Raw genomic sequence first — 22,084 nt, forward strand, 5'->3', positions numbered from 1 at the left:
AAGAGTGGGACACAAGAAGAAAAGTTAGGGGACCACTGGTGTAATGTGTGGTGGTAGGACTTAGTGAATTAATATAAGGTAAGATGTTACCACTAGATGGCAATATTTTCTTATGCCTATCCACTATTTTCTTTGAGAGAGCTTCATTTCTTCCCCTGAGTTCTAAACTACCTAATGAACTGCTTAAAGATACTGGTATGGAGACATCACAAGATCAATTGATTAAGTCTTTAAGATAACTTTAAAGTCACAATACATGTGATACAACTTTGGGATCTGTATTTCATTTTGAAGCAAAATATTTGGTATGTGGAGTTTCATGAATCAGCAGTATTATGGTGGCTTATTAACACATTTACTTACTGGAAGATATGACTGAATCTAGAAATATATATTATTGTGCAGTTAATCAAATGAAACTAATGCAAATTTACTGTTTTATTGCTTGCCTCCTGTAGTCTCCAAAATATTAGTGCTTGTGGTTGAGAGGGAAAAATAAATTATTTGGGAATATGGTTAGGATTTAGTGAAATGTCTAGAGACATTTAATATATCCATTTTATTCTCTTTCTGGAATTTGTCTAACCTGTGATATATATGGCCTAATGCCATACCTCTTATATAGACAAATCTATTGAATTCCATTCAGTTTGCTTATATAGAGTATCTCAAAGTGTAAATTTGCGCTGCCATTACTTAGCAAACCCTTCAAGATGAAAGCCTTTAATGTATTGAATGAAGAAACTATTATCCTGTGCAGTTTTTTGCTCTCATTTTTCAGTAGAATTTCTTTTAATTTCCAAAGACTTGACTAGAGCTGGAAAAAGTTTTTCCATACTCTTTTTTTGGGGGGGGGGGGGGAGAGGAGGTGAAGGGGGATGCAGATTCAGCGACACCAAAATGTTTCAGAAATTGGTCTTGATTTTGCTCACTTGTTTCAACTGGAAAAACATTCTGAAAAAAGCTAAATGTTTTGTTTCAGCATTTCTGAAATGTTTCATTTTTTGTGTTTGAAAGGACTTTTCATTTCAAAACTTGCTTTGATAAAAAAAAATCAAAAACATTCAAAAGTTGTCAAAATCGAAAGGGCACATTTTGTTTGATCCAAAATGAATTTTTCTACCTTTTAATTTGCCAAAAAAATTTGATAAAGCTCATTTATGAAAATATTTTTTCTTTTGAAACCACACACCCTTTTGTTCTGACTGGATGACTATACAGTCCTCTTAGGCCAACAGTATCATTCCTTGTTGTGTGCTTTCAGAATATATTTCAGTCCGTTTTATCAAAAGAACCTGAAGAGTTTTAGTTTGAAACTTAAATAATGATACCTTGTTTGTTCATCAGAGCTCTTTCTAACCTCAGCTGAGGTGATCTGATGCAAAATACTCTTTACTAGGTAATAAAAATCTGTTTTCTGCAGCTAAATTATTAGATAAAGTGTTTCAATCTAGCTTGGGTGTAATTTACCAAGAGGCTTTTTATTCTTTACAGGTGGAAAGGAGACAAAACACAACCATTACAGATAAGATACTGAGGAATTCTTAGTTCTTCACTGAGTCTTTTATTTCAATCAGTATTTTAACAAGTGCTCAAAGTTCCCTGGCAGTTTAATCTGGAATACTAAATTGGGAAGAAAAATATTTTCTATAACTTTACAAAAATAAAATTATTTTTTTAAAATCCTGGGCTTTAAACTAATGCACTCCACCATTGACAAGGATGACTTTATATCTCAAAAAATGTTCTGTCATGATCTGACCTACAACAGCAGGCACAATGTGTAAACTGTAGTAAAACACACAAGGAGTCTTCTGATCACTTTTTTTGTCTTTGTTCCCTTTTGTGCTTTGAGAGAAGTTAGTTTTAAAAAAAATGTGTAAAAATGATTTGCACAACAGCTTCTTTCTCTTGTTGGTTATATTCTGGGTTTTTTATTTCAGGTGCAATAACTTCTTCTGGGCCAGAATGTAACAATGTTGCTACAGAACTCCAGTGTCAAGTTGCACGGCTGTGAAAAAACCCCTGCTTTATCCTTTCACTTTTTAAAAATATTTGAACCTAGATGATATAAATTACTCCCTGCACAGGTCCTCCATTGCTGAGTCTTTACACCTTAAGCTGACAGGCTATGGAGCCACGTCACACAAACTATAGATTGAAATATATTTGTATTGTGCCATAGGTGTACATGGTGCTATACAACTTAAGAGTGTGATGAAATTAAAGGATCAATAACTTGTGCAATTCTCAGCTATCTCATTTGCATATGTGACCTAACTGCATACATCTTGTAGAGAATAGAGATGGCATATTTTACTCATAATTTTGAAGATTAGTTCCTAGCTCAGCCGTGTAATATTGAAGACAAGCTAATGGGTACTAATAACAATATTTAAAACAATATACATTGTGTATGGACACAGGGAGGCATTTCTTTTTTTCATTTGAAAAAAAAATAAAGTAGATGAGGAATATGTAAAGGACCTGGTTCATAAATATGTACCTGAACATTGTTTCACAGGCAATATTACAAGTGAACTGGAAAAATCCTAGATTGAATTCCTATACTAATGCAACATAAAAATGTTCATCTAGTGATGCCTTTTTTAACCATGTCTATGGTAGTGAAAATATGAATTGTGCATAGCTGTGAATTAAACTTTTGTCACATCAACAAGTGGTCTAATTAAGAAAACTATGCAAAGCCAACTCCTCGCAAACTAGTAATTCAAAGTCCCGCCCTTATTACTATTATTATTATTATTTAATTTAACCACTTTGGTTTCTATTAGATAGTCACATGGAAAGAAGGACCAGATCACCTAATGAGTATTTCCCACAAAGTTTGTCTTTAAATGCTGAGACCACCCCTGGAAAACTCAGGTGAAGAGGGGGCAATTCTACAGAAAACATTCTGGGGCCTGTGAAATAGGAGTCAATGGGGGATTCTGAGCATAACCATCACCACTGAAATAGGATTTGTTTCCCTGCTGATACTAGATTCAACTGAATTAGTTCCCTATTTTAAACAGATGCCCTTCACATGATGTTGTGGAGGGGAGCTCTCCCCTGAGCGTGCCCCCTCCCTTCCCAGCCACATCCTCCCAACCCTGTAGAGCCTCAAACTCAATGTGACCCTGTGTAGGGGCTTGTGTACTGAAAGGAAAGGTGGGAGTGCTCTCTATTTGTGAAACCCCATTCCCTCTGGTGAAATTTGCTCCACCTTTTCAATCAAATTTTCTGCTGTTTCTCTGGTCTCTAAGTTGAAAGGAGGAAGACATGATTTGGCCCTGGGTGGTATGCTTGCTGCTAGAATCCTTTCTTTACTTCCTATCTAGTGCCACTTTACCATTCTTAATCTACTTTAGCAGAGGGGTGGTTTTTTTGACGATTTGTGTTATGGTCCCAGCCCCTTCATTATTTTGTCTACCCCATACCAAATGAAATTCAAGGCAGGAACATTGCATAGAAAGGGTATAAGGGGTAGTAAGAACAACAACATGGAGCAATCCACTAATACTTCTGCAACTTACATATACTGTACATATCTGATGAAAAAATGTTTTCTCTATCTGATTTTGTAACTAGTTAGTAAATACAATGGGAGGTATGAAGCAATTGCATACGTAATGTAACTGAATGAGAAAAATACTTGCATCCCACTAAACCTTTGGTTGTTTTTACAAGTGAAAGAATGATATGTAAAAATAGCTTAAATTACTTTGGATGTTACTTAGAGATAATTTTCCATTTAACTTCTGACAGGAGGATAGTTTTATATATTTTTTTCTTTTGTGTAAAGCCTGTAAGATAGATCCTTGTGGGGTTTCTTCATATATACATATCTACAGCAGAGTCCTAAAGAATAAGACTAAAGCCATTATCACAGTATTAACACAATACTACACAGAGTGATTCCTGATTGATGAGAAACTGAGCGCTAGGGGGAAATGAACCACAACAGCAAAATGGCAGAGCCAACCGAAGCAGGAGCTTTAGGGTTACCATAGTAGTTAAAAAGCCAAGGAAGTCTGCAGTCGTAAAGTGCAATTACTGTTGTGCAGTCATGTCAGGCCAGGGATCAGACTGGACGAAGTTCAAAGCAAAAACATCAAACGAGTGCCGTTCATGATTCAAGGAGGGGAAAAAAATAAGGAAAAGAACAGTTCTCAGGCATTCCAGTGCATCAAGAAAATAAATGTCCTTTTCTTTCTGAAAAGAAAAACCCTCAGTCATATGGAATCCTAGTTTTATAGTCATGAAAAATATTTTTTTCCTTTCAACTGAGAATGTTCCAATGTGACACAGTACAAACAAACAGCATCAGGGTAAGGACAAATACAATGGAGTCCTTTTTTGGTGCCTCACTGCTATAGCGGTCTATTTTGTTCTCCTCTGGTGATTCTTCAGGTCTCGGTGCTGATGAAGCACACTGAACTAATGGCATCTGATAAGAAGTGGCTCTCTTCTCTGGTCTGTCTGGACTGGACCCATCACTAGGTCTCTGGCCGTTATACAGTAAGTAGCTACCCCTGGCATCCTGCTCCATTTTGAAGATTTCATATTCTGTGTGTGGTAGGCGGATCCCCAAAGCAACACAGCCATTGGTATGAGTAACATCCTGTTGTACTCCAACTTGCCACGATCCCTCTGCTCCACACTCATTCCCATTGAAGACATTCAGTAGAGAGGCTGTAGCTATATCCATGGGGGTGACTTTCATGTGATTTACTGTAAAGGAAAAAGAGAAAGCTAAATATCTCTGAGGGACAAAGCAAAAGTCAAGGTGACAGTCCTATTATTAGCCCTGAATTCAGAGATGCAACAAAGGGCTTGATTCTCCTCGATTGGTTGGTTTAGCTATACAGACAGAGGAAGGAGGATACAATAAAACTACTCAGAATTTAATTAATATTAGTTCCACGGGCAATATGAGAATTTAAGATAGTCCACAAAGATAATGACCTAATTTCCAAATGGAAACCTCAAACCTCAGAAAATGTAACAGTGTCACCATCTCTCATAGACTATCCATACCATCATATGAATTACATCTTTAGGTCTGAATTATAGAGAGAGACCCTATGCCATGTCTTAAAAAATAACCACAGTTTATAATTTCAAACATAAGTCTTACAACTTTCTACAATTCTAGTTATACTGACCAGATTTCAGTGGAGTTTGGCATGCGTTTGGCAAGCGTTGATTTTCATCAGCTCAATTGCAACAGACCTGAAGAAAAGCTAAACTGAATGGGTTTAGGGGAACTTAAATGGAGTTTGCACTTGGGATGAATTTGGCCCAGTATGTTACATAAAAAGAGAACTGGGGTTTTCAGTGGATTAGATTCATAGATACTAAGGTCAGAAGGGACCATTCTGATCATCTAGTCCGACCTCCTGCACAGCGCAGGCCACAGAATCTCACCCACCCACTCCTATGAAAAACCTCACCTATGTCGGAGCTATTGAAGTCCTTAAATCATGGTTTAAAGACTTCAAGGAGCAGAGAAGCCTCCCTCAAGTCAACCATGCCCCATGCTACAGAGGAAGGCGAAAAACCTCCAGGGCCTCTCCAATCTGCCCTGGAGGAAAATTCCTTCCCGACCCCAAATATGGCGATCAGCTAAACCCTGAGCATATGGGCAAGATTCACCAGCCAGATACTACAGAAAATTCTTTCCTGGGCAACTCAGATCCCATCCATCTAATATCCCATCTCAGGGGATTAGTCCTATTTACCCTGAATATTTAAAGATCAATTACTTACCAAAATCCCATTATCCCATCATACCATCTCCTCCATAAACTTATCAAGTAGAATCTTAAAACCAGATAGATCTTTTGCCCCCACTGCTTCCCTTGGAAGGCTATTCCAAAACTTCACTCCTCTGATGGTTAAAAACCTTCGTCTGATTTCAAGTCTAAACTTCCTGGTGGCCAGTTTATACCCATTTGTTCTTGTGTCCACTTTGGTGCTGAGCTTAAATAATTCCTCTCCCTCTCCTGTATTTATCCCTCTGATATATTTATAGAGAGCAATCATATCTCCCCTCAACCTTCTTTTAGTTAGGCTAAACAAGCCAAGCTCCTTAAGTCTCCTTTCATAAGACAAGTTTTCCATTCCTCGGATCATCCTAGTAGCCCTTCTCTGTACCTGCTCCAGTTTGAATTCATCCTTTTTGAACATGGGGGACCAGAACTGCACACAGTATTCTAGGTGAGGTCTCACCAGTGCCTTGTATAATGGTACTAAAAGCATTGACAAACTTCACCAAAAATAAAACAAAATCCTTCACAACCCTCCAGAAATGTAAATTCTGCTGTAGGACATTAGCAACTTATATGTGATTCCAGAATTTTTTTAAAGCAGGACTTCTCAGAATTTTCACGTTGAGATTTTATAACCGTGTATGTGTTTGGATGGTCTCACGATCCATATTATTTCCCAGGTGCTACACAAAGATCAACTGAAGAAAACTAACAGTTCATCCTCTTGCTTTTCTAGTGCTGGATTCTCATATGTTCAGCAGCAGGTTGAACAATACATTATAAATAAGCAGCATGGGTGAAATACTGACCTTACTGAAGTTTTCACCCCATGTAATTATTTCCAGGTAACCAACCACGGCTCCTTTGGAAATTCTGTCCTAAACTGTTAGTTCCTCCAGTCAGGCTCTTTCTTAAGTTGGAGACATAGGAAATCTAAAAGGGCATATGAGGCTTCTCAAATGTCATTTCAAGTTAGACCACATGGGGCTGTGAATCTTGCCAGATCTCAAGCTAAGCAGGAAGGTAGAGTCAGTGCTTGGTGATGATTCCATAGGTGACATTGTCAATGCTGAACCAATTTCCCAGGGTGATACCAAGAGAGGAGGGACTGTCTTTTGTCTTAAGATGCTAAAGCTACTGCTCTCTTGCCGTGAAAGATTCTACAGTATTCTTTATAAGAGGCGAGTGCTTTCACCACATTTATCTCACCAGTTGGATAATTGAATTCTGCCCATATGCTCCTGTAGTTTCAATAGATATTCTTCATTTAGTGACTGACGCTGTTTTGTAGTTTTGCTGTGCATTTAAAAGTTACTACATTTTGCCTCAAAAGTTGCTGCGTGTGTGTGTGTGTGTGTGTGTGTGTGTGTGTGTGTGTGTGTGTGTATATGAGACGTGACCCCTCTGCATAGTTTGCATATCAGTTCGGGAAGTTCTTGACACTATACAAATTTTGAATCATTATCATTGGCAACTTTCACCCAGCTATGAACAACCTATCTTCTTTCTCAGTAATGGAACAAAACTGCGCAATGTAGAGGTCGTACCTTTAAACACAAACTCTGTTCCTCCCATCACTTTGGAAGAGTGCACTCCCCTGCTGTAGCGCCCTTTGGCGTAGATGGTAAAGGTGGGGTGCTTACAGATGGGATCAGAGTAGTGGTAATAATGACCTTCCCAGGTGTTGTTGTTATCGTGGAAGATGAAGTGCCTGGTGAGAAAGAGGACTTCAGGACGCACCTCACACCGCTGGCTCACCCATTCTCCATGCAATCCAATAGTCAAATCGGCCTTTGGAGGTAAGATTGGAGGATGATGCTCATCTGACCGGTAAATGATTCTACATGCTATACAGGTATGATCGTGATTCTGAAACAAAGCGGAGAAAACCCCTGTTAAACACTCTCCTCAATGAAGACCATGATGTTTGTGTCATGTTGAAATTAACCTCACATCTAAGGATTTCAAATGTTTGCCTTATTTTACTGTAGATTCCGTACGTCAGAGTGATGTACCTGAAATATGATGCACACAGCATATTTTGCAGCAGGGAGAGGGTTAAGATTAATTTCTTGTCCTGGGTTTACCTTGAACAAATATTTTATTTCAGGTATTTGTTTCCTTCATTTGGAAGGGAAAAAAAACTTTGAATCTATAATGCTGGCAGAATGGCTAACGCATAAGTAGGTGCCTTAAAAACCTGCTCTTCATTTCATTAAAAATAACACATTTGTTCAGCTCTGACTTTGTATTAATTACCTCTTTTTAATGATTAACTTTGGATGCGGTGGATATGTACATACATCCTCCTAACTTTAATTTGGTTAGCAGTCTGGAAAATTAATATCCTGCTATTTAAACTTTAGGCTTTAGTGTAAAATATCAACGCAAAAATATTTCATTTCCAGGTGTATCTGCATGAAGGGACTCTGTCAATTCTCCTGTCAATGACATGCATGCAACTCCACTCACTTAAATGTAATTGCATAGGTGTGGGTAAGCAAAGTTTGGCCCTAAACTTAAAAACAGAACATCAAATTTCTCCTGTGTACTACTAATAAAACACCATTGATGATTAAACTGTGACTATGTATTTTTCACAACTGATTTACTTCTTGCTTTTCACTCATTTTGGACAATCAGTCTCTATGGACAGAAGTTCCATGCTTGAATAGTAAGAGTATAGCTGCAGAAATATACTACCAACCATGTGACCAGGATGGTGATGGTGACCTGTGAAATGCTAAGGGAGATTAGAGAGGTTACAAAAACAGAAAACACAATAATACCAGGGGATTTCAACTATTCCCATATTGACTGGGTACATATCACTTCAGGATGGGATGTAGAGAGAAAAATTTTAGACTCCATGAATGACTGTTTCTTGGAGCAGGTAGTTCTGGGACACTCAAGGGGAGAAGCAATTCTTGATTTAGTCCTAAGCAGAGCACAGGATCTGGTCCAAGAACTGAATATAGCTGAACCACTCGGTCAGAGCAATCAAATTTAACATCCTTATAGGGGGAAAAATACTGAACAAACCTACCACAGTAGCATTTAAGTACAAAAAGGGGAACTAAACAAAAATGAGGACACTAGTTACACAGAAATTAAAAGATACAGTGACAAAAATGAAATGCCTGCAAGCTGCCTGGAAACTATTTAAAAACATCACAAATGAACATAGAAGCTCAAATGATATATATACACCCCAAATACAAAAAACTGCAAGAGGACCCAAAAACTGCCACCAGAAAACAGGAGAATAAAAAAGAGGCAAAAAGGTATCCTTTAAAAATTGGAAATCAAATTCTGTTCATTCCCTCTGAAGCATCTGGCATTGGCCACTGTCAGAGGACAGGATACTCCTAAATGGACCATTGGTCTGTTCCAATATGGCCATTCTTATGATCTTATGGCCTACTATGCAGTGTTGTTGTTGTCGTGTTGGTCCCAGGCTATTAGAGAGACAAGGTGGGTGAGCTGACATCTATTATTGGACCATCTTCTAGTGGTGAGAGAGACAGGCTTTTGAGGTAACACAGAGCTCTTCTTCAGACGTTGGTCCAATAAAAGATATCTCACCCACCTTGTCTCCCTTATGGCCTAGTGTCACTTTCTTGGACTTGTATACTAGACAATGATGTGGTATGTGGGTTGCCTTGTTTACATGTGTCTTCATTGTAATAAAAAAAAAAATCAAGAAAACATTTCTAATGGATATTTTAACTCCTACATTCTGGGCCAAGCCTACCTGACATATTATCCTTTTTATAATACAAGCATCTAGTTCAGGATGGGCTATGTTTTAGTGCCATTAAAATCAGTGAGAGGTATACAATTGATTTCAATGGAAACACACTTTGGCTTGTTTATCTGGCACAGTTTCACAGTCTAAATGGACCTGACATTGCAAGGTGTGAAGCACCTCCATTGACGCCCCCCCCACTGGAGATGAGGGCACTCAGCAAGATTCAGCCCTGTATGGACATATGGGTTGTGATTCTGAGCTGTGCCCCACCAGGAGCAGCACAGAACTCACCCCAGGGGGAGAAAGAAGGCTAAGGAGACTTTAAGCCATTGGTGCCCTCCCAATCCTGGCCTGCTCCATGACTCCCAGTGTAATTTTGATAGCTTTGGGGACCAGTGTAAGTTATGACAGCTGCTCCAGCTGCCTAGGAGTTGTAGTGATCCCCAGAACCTCTACGGTGCTGTGGCCCCATCCCCTATGTGAGGACGTGTGAAGGCGGGGCCTTGGGAGGGCAACCTTAGGCTGTCATTCTCAGTTCCAGTATTGGAGAATTCCCCCCCCCCTTAAACCAGCTCCCATGCTTTTAGAGCTTTTTTTGCACAGCTCTGGTCCTTTTACCTGACATGAAGGGGGGCTAGAGCTGGGTGTGGTTTAGCATTATAAATATGCTCTCAGAGGCCTTCCACAGAAACTAAAATGAGTGTGTATGATGTGGGGGAAGGGGGAGTCTCAGTTTTCTTTCTAATGGATAAATGTTGACACAATGATCAAATGATTACACATCAGGTTCATTTTGGTATGAGATGCGGCTTGTTGGGTGTGCAGTAACTGAACTAACATGCAAAATGAACCTTCTTTCGATGTCAGGTTCAAGGTCCCTAGTAGGGAGGAATTCAATTTCCAAGGCTCCCATTCCTCTAACATCAGAAATGAAAACTCTAAAGACTTTTATGTAGTTTCTAGCACTAATTGTTTGTGACTTCACAAAGTTTTAGGGTTTTGGGGTTTTTTTTTTTTTTTTTTGGCAAGAGAGGGCAGTTTAGCTATTTTGATTTCAAACTGCAGATTACTCAGCTGCAAGAGAAACTTTTTCTGCCTTTCTAAGCAAACTTTGAACCACAGTTTATTGAAGGATAAAGTATTATGAAACATTCTTTTAGCTAATATGAATTAGGTCTATAAATAATTAAATTATGCAGAATAACTAGAGCGCTGTTAGACAAAAGCAAAATTTTCTGCTCTAGCACCTGTTGTGTATTTGCTACATACTGTTTGTTTACATATCATCTTTGGATCTGATGGTAGTACTTCTATAAAGGGCTGCTGAAATACAGAATACGGTGGTTGGTACTTTACACTAGATTGAAAAAACTTCTATAGTTAGAAGGAAAGGTACAGAACACACAGTCTTGTGCCTTTCTCCCCTTTCATGGAATATACCCATATAAAAACAAAAAGATGCCACTGAGTAATTTCACTGATCCAGTGGAGCTACTAGAGATTTGCATGACTGTAACTGAGAACAGAATTCTGTCCTGAATATTTAGCTTACATGAACACTAAAAAAGCACTGATAATATGAGGATTGTGAAAGTGTGGCATTTCTGAGGCTTGAGGGTTCTATTTGGAGTTTGTAAGTCCAATGGTTCAGTGACTAGTCTAGAACTTGGGAGACCCGAGGTCAATTCCTGGCTGTGCCACAGGGTGCCTGTGTGATCTTGAGCTAAAACAAAAAAAACAACCAGACTCCTGTTTCCCTATCTACAAATTGTGCATTCTCTGCCAAGCACTGATGAAGTGAGAGTAAATACATCAAAGACTCTGCGGTGCTCAGATACTATGGTAATAGAGGCAATGGAAGGCATCTAAGATAGACTGGAAGTTAACTGGCTTTGTGTCATCCAGCCTGAGTTAAAAGAAATTGAAGGGCAGTGAGCCGATCTCCACCTCTCATTCAAAAAATCTTGCTAGCAGTTTCAGCAGAGGAGCTCAGGATTGAATGGACATGAAGACTGAACTGCACTCTTCCCCATTCATGGCTGAGGCATATCGGCAAGGGAGAATGGGATGTGCAGTGAGTCTCTAAGCTGTCAGTCCAACACCTTTCACAAGCACTCATTCACTTGATATTCATTTAAAAAATTATTAGCCCATGAGCAATTCTGAACCATAAATCTTCAGGAGAAAACTTTCTGATTTACTTGAAGAAGACAGATGAGTTTCAAAACTCCCAAGCAAGCCTGGTAAGTTTATGATAGAACAGAAGGAGGAAACAAAAGTTTCATCAGATTTTGTTTTAGGGTTTGTTCATGAGCAGGGCTATAATATAAAGTTTCTAACCTTTCTTTTTACTTATGCTGGCTGCCTTCTAGTAGGAGCTCCACTGAAGACATTGCTCCTTTGTGATTCAGATTATTCCCTCCAATTCCATATAAACCCCTTTCAGATTAATTATAACTTTGACTGAAAATTGTTTTAAGAGAGCTATGAACTTTTTAATAGCAAGTGTATGCTTATACATTGCTCCAAAATCCCTGAAAATGTACCTTTTATCCAATTAAAGACATTTTGTTTTTGTTATAAAGTGAATGGGTCTAATTATGGAGTAATTATTTTTGAGGGTGGCTTTTTCTTTTTTCAATGTTGCTTTCATTTGTGAGATCTTTCTTTTTTAGGCCAACTGCTTTTGGCTCTAAATCAGACTTCTTAAGGCCTTGTAAAATCACTCTTTCCATATGTCTTTAGCAAGGGCAATAGGATCTAGTTTCTAAACACAGACAGTTAAAGAAAACCTTAAACAGGCAAAAAGCATTCTCCAAGCACCACAAAAATAATTTCTAATAAAAAACTCACTTGAGCATAAAATAAGCTAAAATGCTTTAAAATGAACTGTGGATAAGATGGATAGCTCTTGCTTTACAAAAAAGTAAGGTTCTATGTGTGAATAAGTATTTCTAACAATGGGATCTATCTAGAAGAAACAGCCTGTACCATAGCTGCTGCCAAATGAAAACTCTACAAGCTTCTCAAGCTATGGAGCTATAGGGGCTTTTTCCTATTCTGCAGAGGGCTTTTCTTTTGCTAGTAGCTGCATAATGCTGACTCCATGGTTACCCAAATCTTTTCCGTTCCTGGTGACTTTTCTGAGTCCGATTGTAAAGTTAGTCATGTAGACTAAGGCCGGTTCCCTAGTTGACAGCTCCTTTCAGGAGCTCAGGGACAAAAGAGGATCCCACTGATTTGAAGATTACCACCACTACCACTCTTCATTATTCTCTGCGGCTGCTTCCACTGAAAGGTTGATCGGGTCAGGGAGCCATTGCCTTCACTTGGGGGAAGCCCCATTAAAACAGCAGTAGGAGTGGGGTTCCTTGGACTGTTTCCAAGTCCCCTTGTGATTGGGAATTCAGAAATAACCTTTCCCAGTACATTTTATTTTTCTTACAAATCCTTTGGCTGCCAGGGACTTGTTATTCTCGGAGCTGGTCGTGGTGGTTACACCAGTGCCAGGGCTATAGACACTCCATCTGGGAGATGGCCGTTTTCTGCACCCCGAGCGATGGTAAAATGTATCTTAAAAATAAAGCCTAATGTTTTCTCCTTGAAGGGTATTTGCCTGGTCTGAACTGAACACATTTGTACTTCATTCCTACTTTGCAAAATTAAAAGCCCTTTAAGCCCTTTTCAGAAAAGCAGAACATTTTCTTTAAAGTAGAGAGGCAACTGGAATTCAAGTGGAATCCAACAGCCCTGCCCTACTTTTTATATCAATGAGGATACATCCTGCAGATAAGTATGTTATTACTGATGGTGTTTATTACAGTAGTGTCTAGTGACCAGCCAAGAACAATGACTTGATCCTGAGAACTACATGTCAGACAATGGTGATGGGGGTGCCATAAAAATGTAGTTATTTTTAGGTGCTCAACTAATGTGCTCTCTATTGTGTTGATCATAATGAGCCTATATCTTGAGATAGTATAGAGGGGACAGAACTAAAAACTTCAATGTTTTAAAAATAAACATTCTTTTTTCAAAACAAAGTTTTTCAGGGAAAATGGTCACTTCTTTTGAAAAAAATTTAAGTGAAAACCAAGCATTTTCAGTGTTTGTTTTTTCACAGAAAAATTAAAATATTTCCATGAAAAATTCAGGAAAACAAAAATTGTTTTGTTCCTTTTGAATATTTTGACAGCATATATTTACCATTTCCTAACCTGCTTTACTCATGCTCTTAATAAGAGTTTATATTGCTCAGGCAGGGGCACATTAAGAGGACAGAAGCATGTGTGGTGAGGATAATGGTGTCACATAGCTCTCGAAGTCTGATTATGAAGTTTGGAATCTAGCACTTTATTACAGGAGAGTCTGAATCAGGAGCAAGTGTACGACTCCAGCTGTTTAGGGCTGTGACACTAGCTAAGGAGAGGTGAGAGTGATGGTATGTCTACAATGCAATTAGACACCTGCGGCTGGCCTATGCCAGGTGACTCAGGGTCCTAGAGACTAGGTTCCAGCCTGAGCCGAAACATCCATACCACAATTGAACAGCCCCTTAGCCTGAGCCAGCTGGCACAGGCTAGCCACAGGTTTTTAATTGTAGTGTAGATGTACCTTGAGAATTTTGAGGCGGGGGACCCACAGCTGTGAACACTAGTTTTCTGAGTAGCACTTCTTTAGAGCTTGTCAATCCCTTACATTTATACTACTCAAACTACACTATAAATAAAAATAAAAACAGGAGCCTAGTGAAAAGACAGTCCATTTCCATTAACTTGGAAAGGGGTTTGGGAAGTCATTCCTCCCTTCACACATGCTAAAGCTGCGTGCAATGCCCTTGCCTTCTTTCTCTGGAGCCACAGAATGGTGAACATGTCCTTTTTAAATGATAAGGCCAGTAAAATATTCACAAGCATATACTCTGCAAGAGTTCTTTCTGATCCTGCTTGCCTGCCTTTGAACTCTTCCTTATCCTACTCTCTCCTTTCCAGTGACACCAATGAAAAACAAAAACCCAACCCAGAAACTCTTGGCAGAGCGATTGCTTCTTTCTGTAATGCCCCACTTGGAGCCCCAATGCTTTTAACTTTCACTTTTTATTTAAACTCAGCTCAGGGATAGATTTAATGCTTCTGGTTTAAGTTCCCCCCTACTCTACCATTGTGGCTTGAGCCAGCTTACCAGCTCTTCTCCTATGCTGCTGTCACCCCTATCTTGCTCAATTAGAATAACTCACATACTTTACTTTAGATTTTTTATAAAAATACTGGGCTTCATAAAATTATACAGAAACAAAAATGATTCCCAAAACGTCCTGCTCCTACTGCCTTCCACTCCCTTGTCTACTCTAGCACCTTTCATGCAACAGGTTGCTTCAAAAGGGCCAGATCTTTTGCTGATGTAAATCACTCCATTAGTCATTGGAGCAACACCAATTCACAACACCTGAGGCTGTGCCCCAAGAAGCAGGTCCTCTTTAGCTAGTGTCTCAGACAAATTAATAACAGGCAGTTATTTAGTTAGAAATGTCAGAGTTGTGAATCAAGTAACTGAAATCAGCTGGATGAAAATATTGCCATTGGTGAATGGGTGGGTGTGGGGGGAGGGTGAGGTAGGAGAGAAGGGAAAAATAAAATAGACTCTTACCAATAATCTAGCAAAAATCCACAAAGCTAGTCTGCCGAGGCAGAGCTGGCTAATAGCAGAAAAGGGCATGTCAGGTCACGATTATTACTATAAACACTTCTAAGCAGCTCATCACCTGAGAATCTAGGTGGCAGATCCTAGATATAGCAACTAAAACATCTCAAGATGGAAACAAAAATAACCTAAAAAAAAAATTCCTTTGGAGCCATTAAATTCACAGGGAGGCTAAAAAGGTCTTAAAATAAATGCAAAAAGCTGGACTTCATCTCATGTTGCCAACTAGCTCGGGCCACATAAAGAGCACTTTCAAGGCTATGCCATGTTGTAGTTGTGTCAGTCCCAGGATATTTTAGTGAGACAAGGTGGGGGAGGCAATATCTTTTACTGGACCAACTTCTGTGGGCGAGAGAGAAAGCTTACCTCACCCACCTTGTCACTTTCATGGATACTCAGTACAATTTCTCATTCCACTCCTCCACCCTCAAAGAGAATTCCAGACCAAGACAACGCTTTAACGAACTCCACCACAAAAGTGGTAACATGTAGGCTTGCCATGACCTCATATGTGGCCAAGGTAGCTAACATAGAAGGCTGATTGCTGGTCATTGAAGTATGGTTGATGCAGTTGTAACTCAGGCTGCCAAATGGGATGAAGTTACTCATAAAAACAGAAGATTTAAAACTTTTAATTAAAAAGTCATGAAACGAATGAAAAATGTTTCGTATGGTTGGAAAAAAAAAATCAGTAATCCTGCTGCACCATTGCCAGGTTTTTTTGGGAATTCAGAGCAGGCAGAAGGGTGGGAAGCAGTGAGATTTGTCTACATATGAATACCACAAATTTTAGGGCATTGTATGTGTCAAATGCTCCCAGAAGTGGAAAGGCAGGGAAGGAAGCTGAAGGTGCTATAATTGCACCATTGGCTGATATAAATGATTTTAACTGAATTTCACATAAAATCAAAATAAAGTATGAAAAAGTCTTAAATTGTTGTTCTTCCTGAATTTAAATCCCATCATCAACAGCAGAGGTGGGCAAACTATGGCTGTGAGCCACATCTGGCCTGCAGGACCATCCCGCCTGGCCCTTGAGCGCCTGGCTGGGGAAGCTAGCCCCCGGCCCCTCCCCTGCTGTTACGTCATGTGGGCAGGGGGGCTGCAAGCTCCTGCCACTCTGAGGAGCATGATCTGGGGTGGCGGTGGTGCGTGCGGCAATGGAGGGGGTCCCGGGGGGCAGTCAGGGGACAGGGAGCGGTTGGATGGGGTGCAGGTTCTGAGGCAGTCAGGGAACAGGTGGGGTTGGATAGGGCATGGGTGTCCCTGGTGGCCTGTCGGGGTGTGTGTGTGTCGGGGGGGCTGGGAGGCAGTCACAGGACAAGGAGCAGAGAGGGTTGGATAGGGGGTGTGATCTCAGGAGGAGTGTGGGGGGGTCCTGGGAGGGGGTGGTCAGGGAACAAAGAGCAGGGGTGGTTGAATGGGTCAGAGGTTCTGAGGGGGGCAGTCTTCCCTACCTGGCCCTCCATACAGTTTCGCATGCTGATGTGGCTGGCCCTTGGGCCAAAAAGTTTGCCCACCCCTGATCTACAGCAAAGGATGAAATGAGACCCAAAACAACTTTTTCCTCAGAGGAACGTGCCTGCAGCTGTCATCTATCCAGCTAAATTGATGCTAATTTATAGTGACAAATCACATATATTTTCGGAAATAGAAGCAACAAACCATATATATTTTGGGAAGCAGAAGCAACAAACAAGGTCCTGGAAAAAGTGATGCAAGTGATTGATTGAACTTGAACTTGCCTGAACTCGAAGACTCTGGGCATGAAGAACTGCAAGAATAAAGCTGCCTTAAAATGTTAGTTATGCTTTTACAATTGTAAAATAGAAATAATAATTAAATCCACAAAGACAAAATAAAAAACATTTTTAAAATCAAGGTTTATACAAGAGCAAAAGTCATATTTCACCTTACCATTTTAAAGAATGGCTTTTTCTATGAAGAGTAAATATAGTGTGTTACTTTAAAAGTAAGACGAAAACTTTTAAAAGTAGCATATTCTTTGCAACATTATACCCAGTAGTTTTGTAATGTGAAAATAAGCCTCAACTAAATGATTGGTTAATTTATCTCTAAAGACCATCCCATACATTCTATTACTCATAATTGTCTTGAAATCATTGAGTTTTTTAAAAATGGTTTTCTTCTGCTTTCTCCTTTCCCCCCACCCCACCCTATTTCTTTAAGCAACTGTCTTACGCAAATACAAAGATGTGAAACCCCTTCATTTCCCACTGTATCTAGAACAGACTTTTGCATGTTTTAGTAGCAGTATTTATGGTTTGGCCAATCAAAAAAATACTGTCCTCAGACAATTACATTTCTTGGCTGAGGTAATATTTTTACACATATCACCTTCTATCTGAGGAATTCAATACACTTAATAGATGTTTATTAATTTATCCTTGGAATTATCCTGGGTACTAGGCAAATAAGTAGTGGTTTCATTTTACAGATGAAGAAACTCAGAGATTAAGGACCAAATTTTCAAACGTGTCCACTAATTTTGGACACCTCTGGTTTTGGATGCTCAGTTAAAACCTGATTTTCCAGATATCTCCAAGTACCCAGAACTCCACCTACAGTCAATGGTACTTGCAAGTGCTAAGCACTTCTGAAAATCAGCCCCCCCAAAATATTTGCAAGAGAGAAGACAGACACTTAGTATATGGTTTTGAATGAGAATGTTTCTCATTAAAATTGCATGCCTCATCAAATATTTGAGCTAAAAAAAGTGGTAAATAAGGATATTCAAACACATTTTTGGGTTCTGAAGACATTATAAAAACTTCCATCCTAACACTCTAATAGCTACCACGATGTCAGTAGAATAACCTATTAACATAATCCTTACTCTGATCCTTTGTAGCCTGACAGAATAAAGAGAAAGAGGCACCTGGAGTTCAATGTTCAGTAAACAATATTTTAGTGCAAATTGTGTGTGCAAGCTGGATGCCAGTACAATTTCCATGCATATTACCTCCATTTTTAGACATATGGATCTTTTCTAAATAGAGCTCTTATTTTCACTAACAGCAGGTTGAGCTCCACACCTGTTCTTGATTTCTCAGACCATTAGGGGCCTTATATCTCTCACCACCTCTGCAAATGATGTAATTTCTATGGCTAATGAGAAAGAATCCCTGAAGTCACTCTTGACCTTAGATCTTCCCTATGACACAGCACAAATTATTGCTACCATTACACCACTAAGGTAGCTCCAACCTTCTTTCTGCCTCTCTCCGTTCTCAGATATTATTTAGAAGACTGAATCTGCAAGGTTCAGGGTACCTGATCTGAACTCCCAGTGATTTCAACAAAAGCTGAAGATGCTCAGCAACTTTCAAAGTCAGATCTGAATTGATTATTTTCAGCTCCATCAGCATATTGACCCATCACGGATACAAATTGCTGAGCTGAATTTATGTACAATATTTTAAAGTAGGAATTTGTGTAGACTAGCTCTTATCTAAGAGAATTTGTAAGGCCTTAAGAGATTACAAATTAGATTTTTTTTTATAGCTCTCCAATTTCATATGTACACGCGAGTTAAGATCTGGGCATTTGTGAATTTACTTAGATTAGAAGTGTGGCTTAAAGTGGTCTGGTTTTTGGACAGCCCCTTTGATTTACCATCCTGTGGCTAAATCACTGCAGGAATTTGGAAAAGGCCCAACTCTATTTGTTTAAAGTCTGATCATGTGGCTTTAGCATTTCTAACTGATCCAGCAGCCATTTGCTTTTAATTACCATTTGCTTCAACTGCACAAGTAATGAATGTGGTGGCTATCACAGCCAACTTTTAGGCTATATAAATTTATAAGCTGGGTGGTGCTATCATCTTCATGGAGGCCCAATTATAAAAGTTTAATTCAGACAGTGAATCTTCTTAAAAACTAATTTTAGCCAAGTCCTTATATATTAAAAATAATAATAAAATAAAAAGGAAATGAAACAAGCCATATGTGAAAAATTCCATACAACACACCTGATTCAGTTCAATGGCCATTTCCTTACCTCCCCAGTCTTGCTGCATGACTGTAGAAAGCTGTACAAGTTGATTTAATGTTTCTATTTATTTAAGGTGTCCAGTTTCCAGAGGAGTCTGTGACTGGTGGTTTTAAACTCAATTTAGCATTTAAACTCATTTTCAGCTGGGTCCCTGTGGACCAGCAATTAGAAAAGGAAAGGAGTTCAAAGAAGAAGGGTTATAACCTTTCAATGGGTATGTTTGTGTGGTCTTTATATATAAAAAAAAAAAAAAAAAAGCAGCATCTTCTGTTACCATTCTTCCTACATTCAAAAAACACTGCAGCCCAGAGCCAGGTTAACAGCCTGCTGGTATAGAAGACTTCATGGATAGGTACACATCCAAACCAAGGAGCTTTTTATGATGGCTAATGCAAATACACACTTTTTTTCCCTACCTCTAGCTATCATAGTGAAAGTGTATAGTCTCAATGCCCAAATTCACAAGTATCTGAAAAAGTCACAAGTGACTGAACAAGATGCACAAAACTAAAAATATCTACAGAATCTTTTTTTTGCATATTCAGGAGTTGTATAGGTCCTATTAATTGTTTTGTTACAGTTACACTTACTGGCTCCAACTAAGATGGGACCCCACTGGCTAGGCACTGTACAAGCACATAGTGGGAGATGGTTCTTACCCTGAAGAGCTTTCAGTCCAAACAGACTATATAGACAAAGGATGGAGGAGAAGCAGAGGAAGTGACTTCGGTTCAATGACAGAACAGAGAATAAAGCCAGATCTCCTCACTCACTGCTCTATCCATTTAACTACACTATTTTTTTTTATTACCCAGTACTTGCATCTGTCTGCACTTTTGAGTACCTTGAGAATACTCTGAAATAGCTTGCCTGCCGTGTAGTAATGTCATTCTCTGTTGTCAGTGATACTTATGTGAATGATGTTCCAATGCCATTAATTCAGCCTCAGGACTTGGACTCTGCCTATATGCTGACAGATAAGCCTATGATTGGATGCACTGAGCTCCCCAAATATTGATCTTTCAAGATTTTTTTTTCTTCCACTAGTTCTGGTAAACATATAGGACCAAAATCTGTCTAGAATCCATACAGTAGACTCCCACTGATTTCAATGGGAGTTCTGCACATGCCTCTGAAGGCAGAATCTGGCCCATCAAGGAGATTATAAGATAGGTATATAAACTTCTTATACACGATGAGGCAGATTGACTACCCCTTTCCTGCCACAACCTGGTCCTGAGCCCAGATGAAAATTGTCAGATTCTACACAATAAACAACAACAACAACAACAAAACCACGACTTGTTTGTCCTGGTCGACAATATGCAAGCATGACCCACTCAAAACAAAATAGTGCATTTTGCATTGTGGTCTCTGTGAGACAAACCCTGGGAGTGAAGATGATGGGGGTTACATTCTTTTAGCTATTCTCAATATTGAGTGTGGTTTCTGGGCTCCTGGCAAATTTCCAGTATGGCCTGAAATTAGTTACCCTGCTTTAAATATTTTGGGATATCTATAAAGTCTTTTAGCTTATCCATTATATTTCTTCAGCTTGCATTTTACAGAATGATATGTGGAACAGTGTATAAATATTGTTTTCAGCTTAAAGTTTACTAGACCCAGCTTGTGCTGATGATTGTTAATAGTTAGACTTCACATGGCAGGAATATGGGTCTAAGAAAGAGACTTGTTTAGCAAGATTCTTTTTAACTAGAGCATTGCATTTTAGAGTTGAGCAGTCTAGCAATGCCATTGCAACACAGAGACAAGGTAGCTGAATGGTGACCAGAATGTATCAAGGTGACAATAGAACTGAAAATCCTGGTTTCTGTATAGCCAGCTGAGCAGTAAAGCCGACCATTCTAACATTGAACCTCTAGTAAAGTTCTCTAAAATGAAGTGCAGACATTTTTACCATGTCATTTAACTGCCAATATCAGGATAACCAGGTTTGATGGGACTGTCCCAGAGTCTTAGCTGTTATACTGAAGTCATAGTTTTGTCTCCTTTCCAACGGTTCTGAAAACACCTACAAAATTTGCGAGTATAGCTACAACATACATTAGTGTACTTTTGTACTTAAGGATCCCTTTCAAACAAAGACCCTCACTCCAAAATAAGTAAAGAGAAAAATCTAAAATAGAAAGTTATTTTAGTTAATCAAATGAAATAGAAAAACTAAAATTGTTTTGAGCTCAGGTGTTTTGATTATGGGTGTCTCTGCTCCAGCTAGAATCTGTCTATTTTGGGAAGACGTAGGGTTAAAAAGTAAATGAAAAGTTGTTTCAGGCCCACTTGAGGTGAGCTAAGATGACAAAAATAACGGCCAGGGTTGCACAGCCTCACACAAGATTGTGGCTTTTAACCAACACTACCAATCTAGAGGTGTCATACTATTGGAATTCCAGTGAGGAAAGAGGACAGAAGCAACTCTGGGAAGGTGGAAGGGTTATGTAAATGAAAGAAGCACCCAAACCCACTCTCCCCAAATTGCTCTCTTCTCCAGTCGTGTCTTCTCTCACACTCGGCATGTTGTGATCAATTTTTGTAACAGTTATAGTGAAAAAAAGTTAAAAATTGTGATAACTCATTAAGTGGACATGACTGTCTGGAAGTTACTAATGGCAACTGAAGTCTCAACTGTGGTTCCAATCATAGGTGCTGACTCCATGGGTGCTCAGCCTCCATCAGCAACAGCTGTTTGGCAGCACCCTGATTAGCTGATCAGGGCACCACCAAGCAGCTGATTGGAGGCATTACCAAACAGCTGATTAAAGTCTGGGGGAGAAGTTGGGGGAGGGCGGAGAGCAGCGAGCAGGCAGAGAGGGGATGCGAGAGGTGG

The 22,084-nt window shown here is 39.4% G+C and overlaps 1 protein-coding gene across 1 annotated transcript in view; it reads right to left on the reverse strand.

Annotated features, from left to right (window-relative positions):
- Positions 1 to 1,544: 1,544 nt before the first annotated feature.
- The window catches only part of APCDD1 (APC down-regulated 1), a 44,202-nt gene continuing 23,662 nt past the window's right edge, over positions 1,545 to 22,084 (reverse strand). Inside the window, exons 4-5 of the mRNA XM_038393116.2 lie at positions 7,322 to 7,643; positions 1,545 to 4,734 (exon numbers count right to left, since the gene is read on the reverse strand). Of these exons, the coding sequence (XP_038249044.1) occupies positions 4,283 to 4,734; positions 7,322 to 7,643 (774 nt within the window). The 3' untranslated portion in view covers positions 1,545 to 4,282. The remainder of the gene's footprint in view (positions 4,735 to 7,321; positions 7,644 to 22,084) is intronic.

Source organism: Dermochelys coriacea, chromosome 2 (assembly GCF_009764565.3).
Source record: "Dermochelys coriacea isolate rDerCor1 chromosome 2, rDerCor1.pri.v4, whole genome shotgun sequence".
Taxonomy (NCBI): domain Eukaryota; kingdom Metazoa; phylum Chordata; order Testudines; family Dermochelyidae; genus Dermochelys; species Dermochelys coriacea.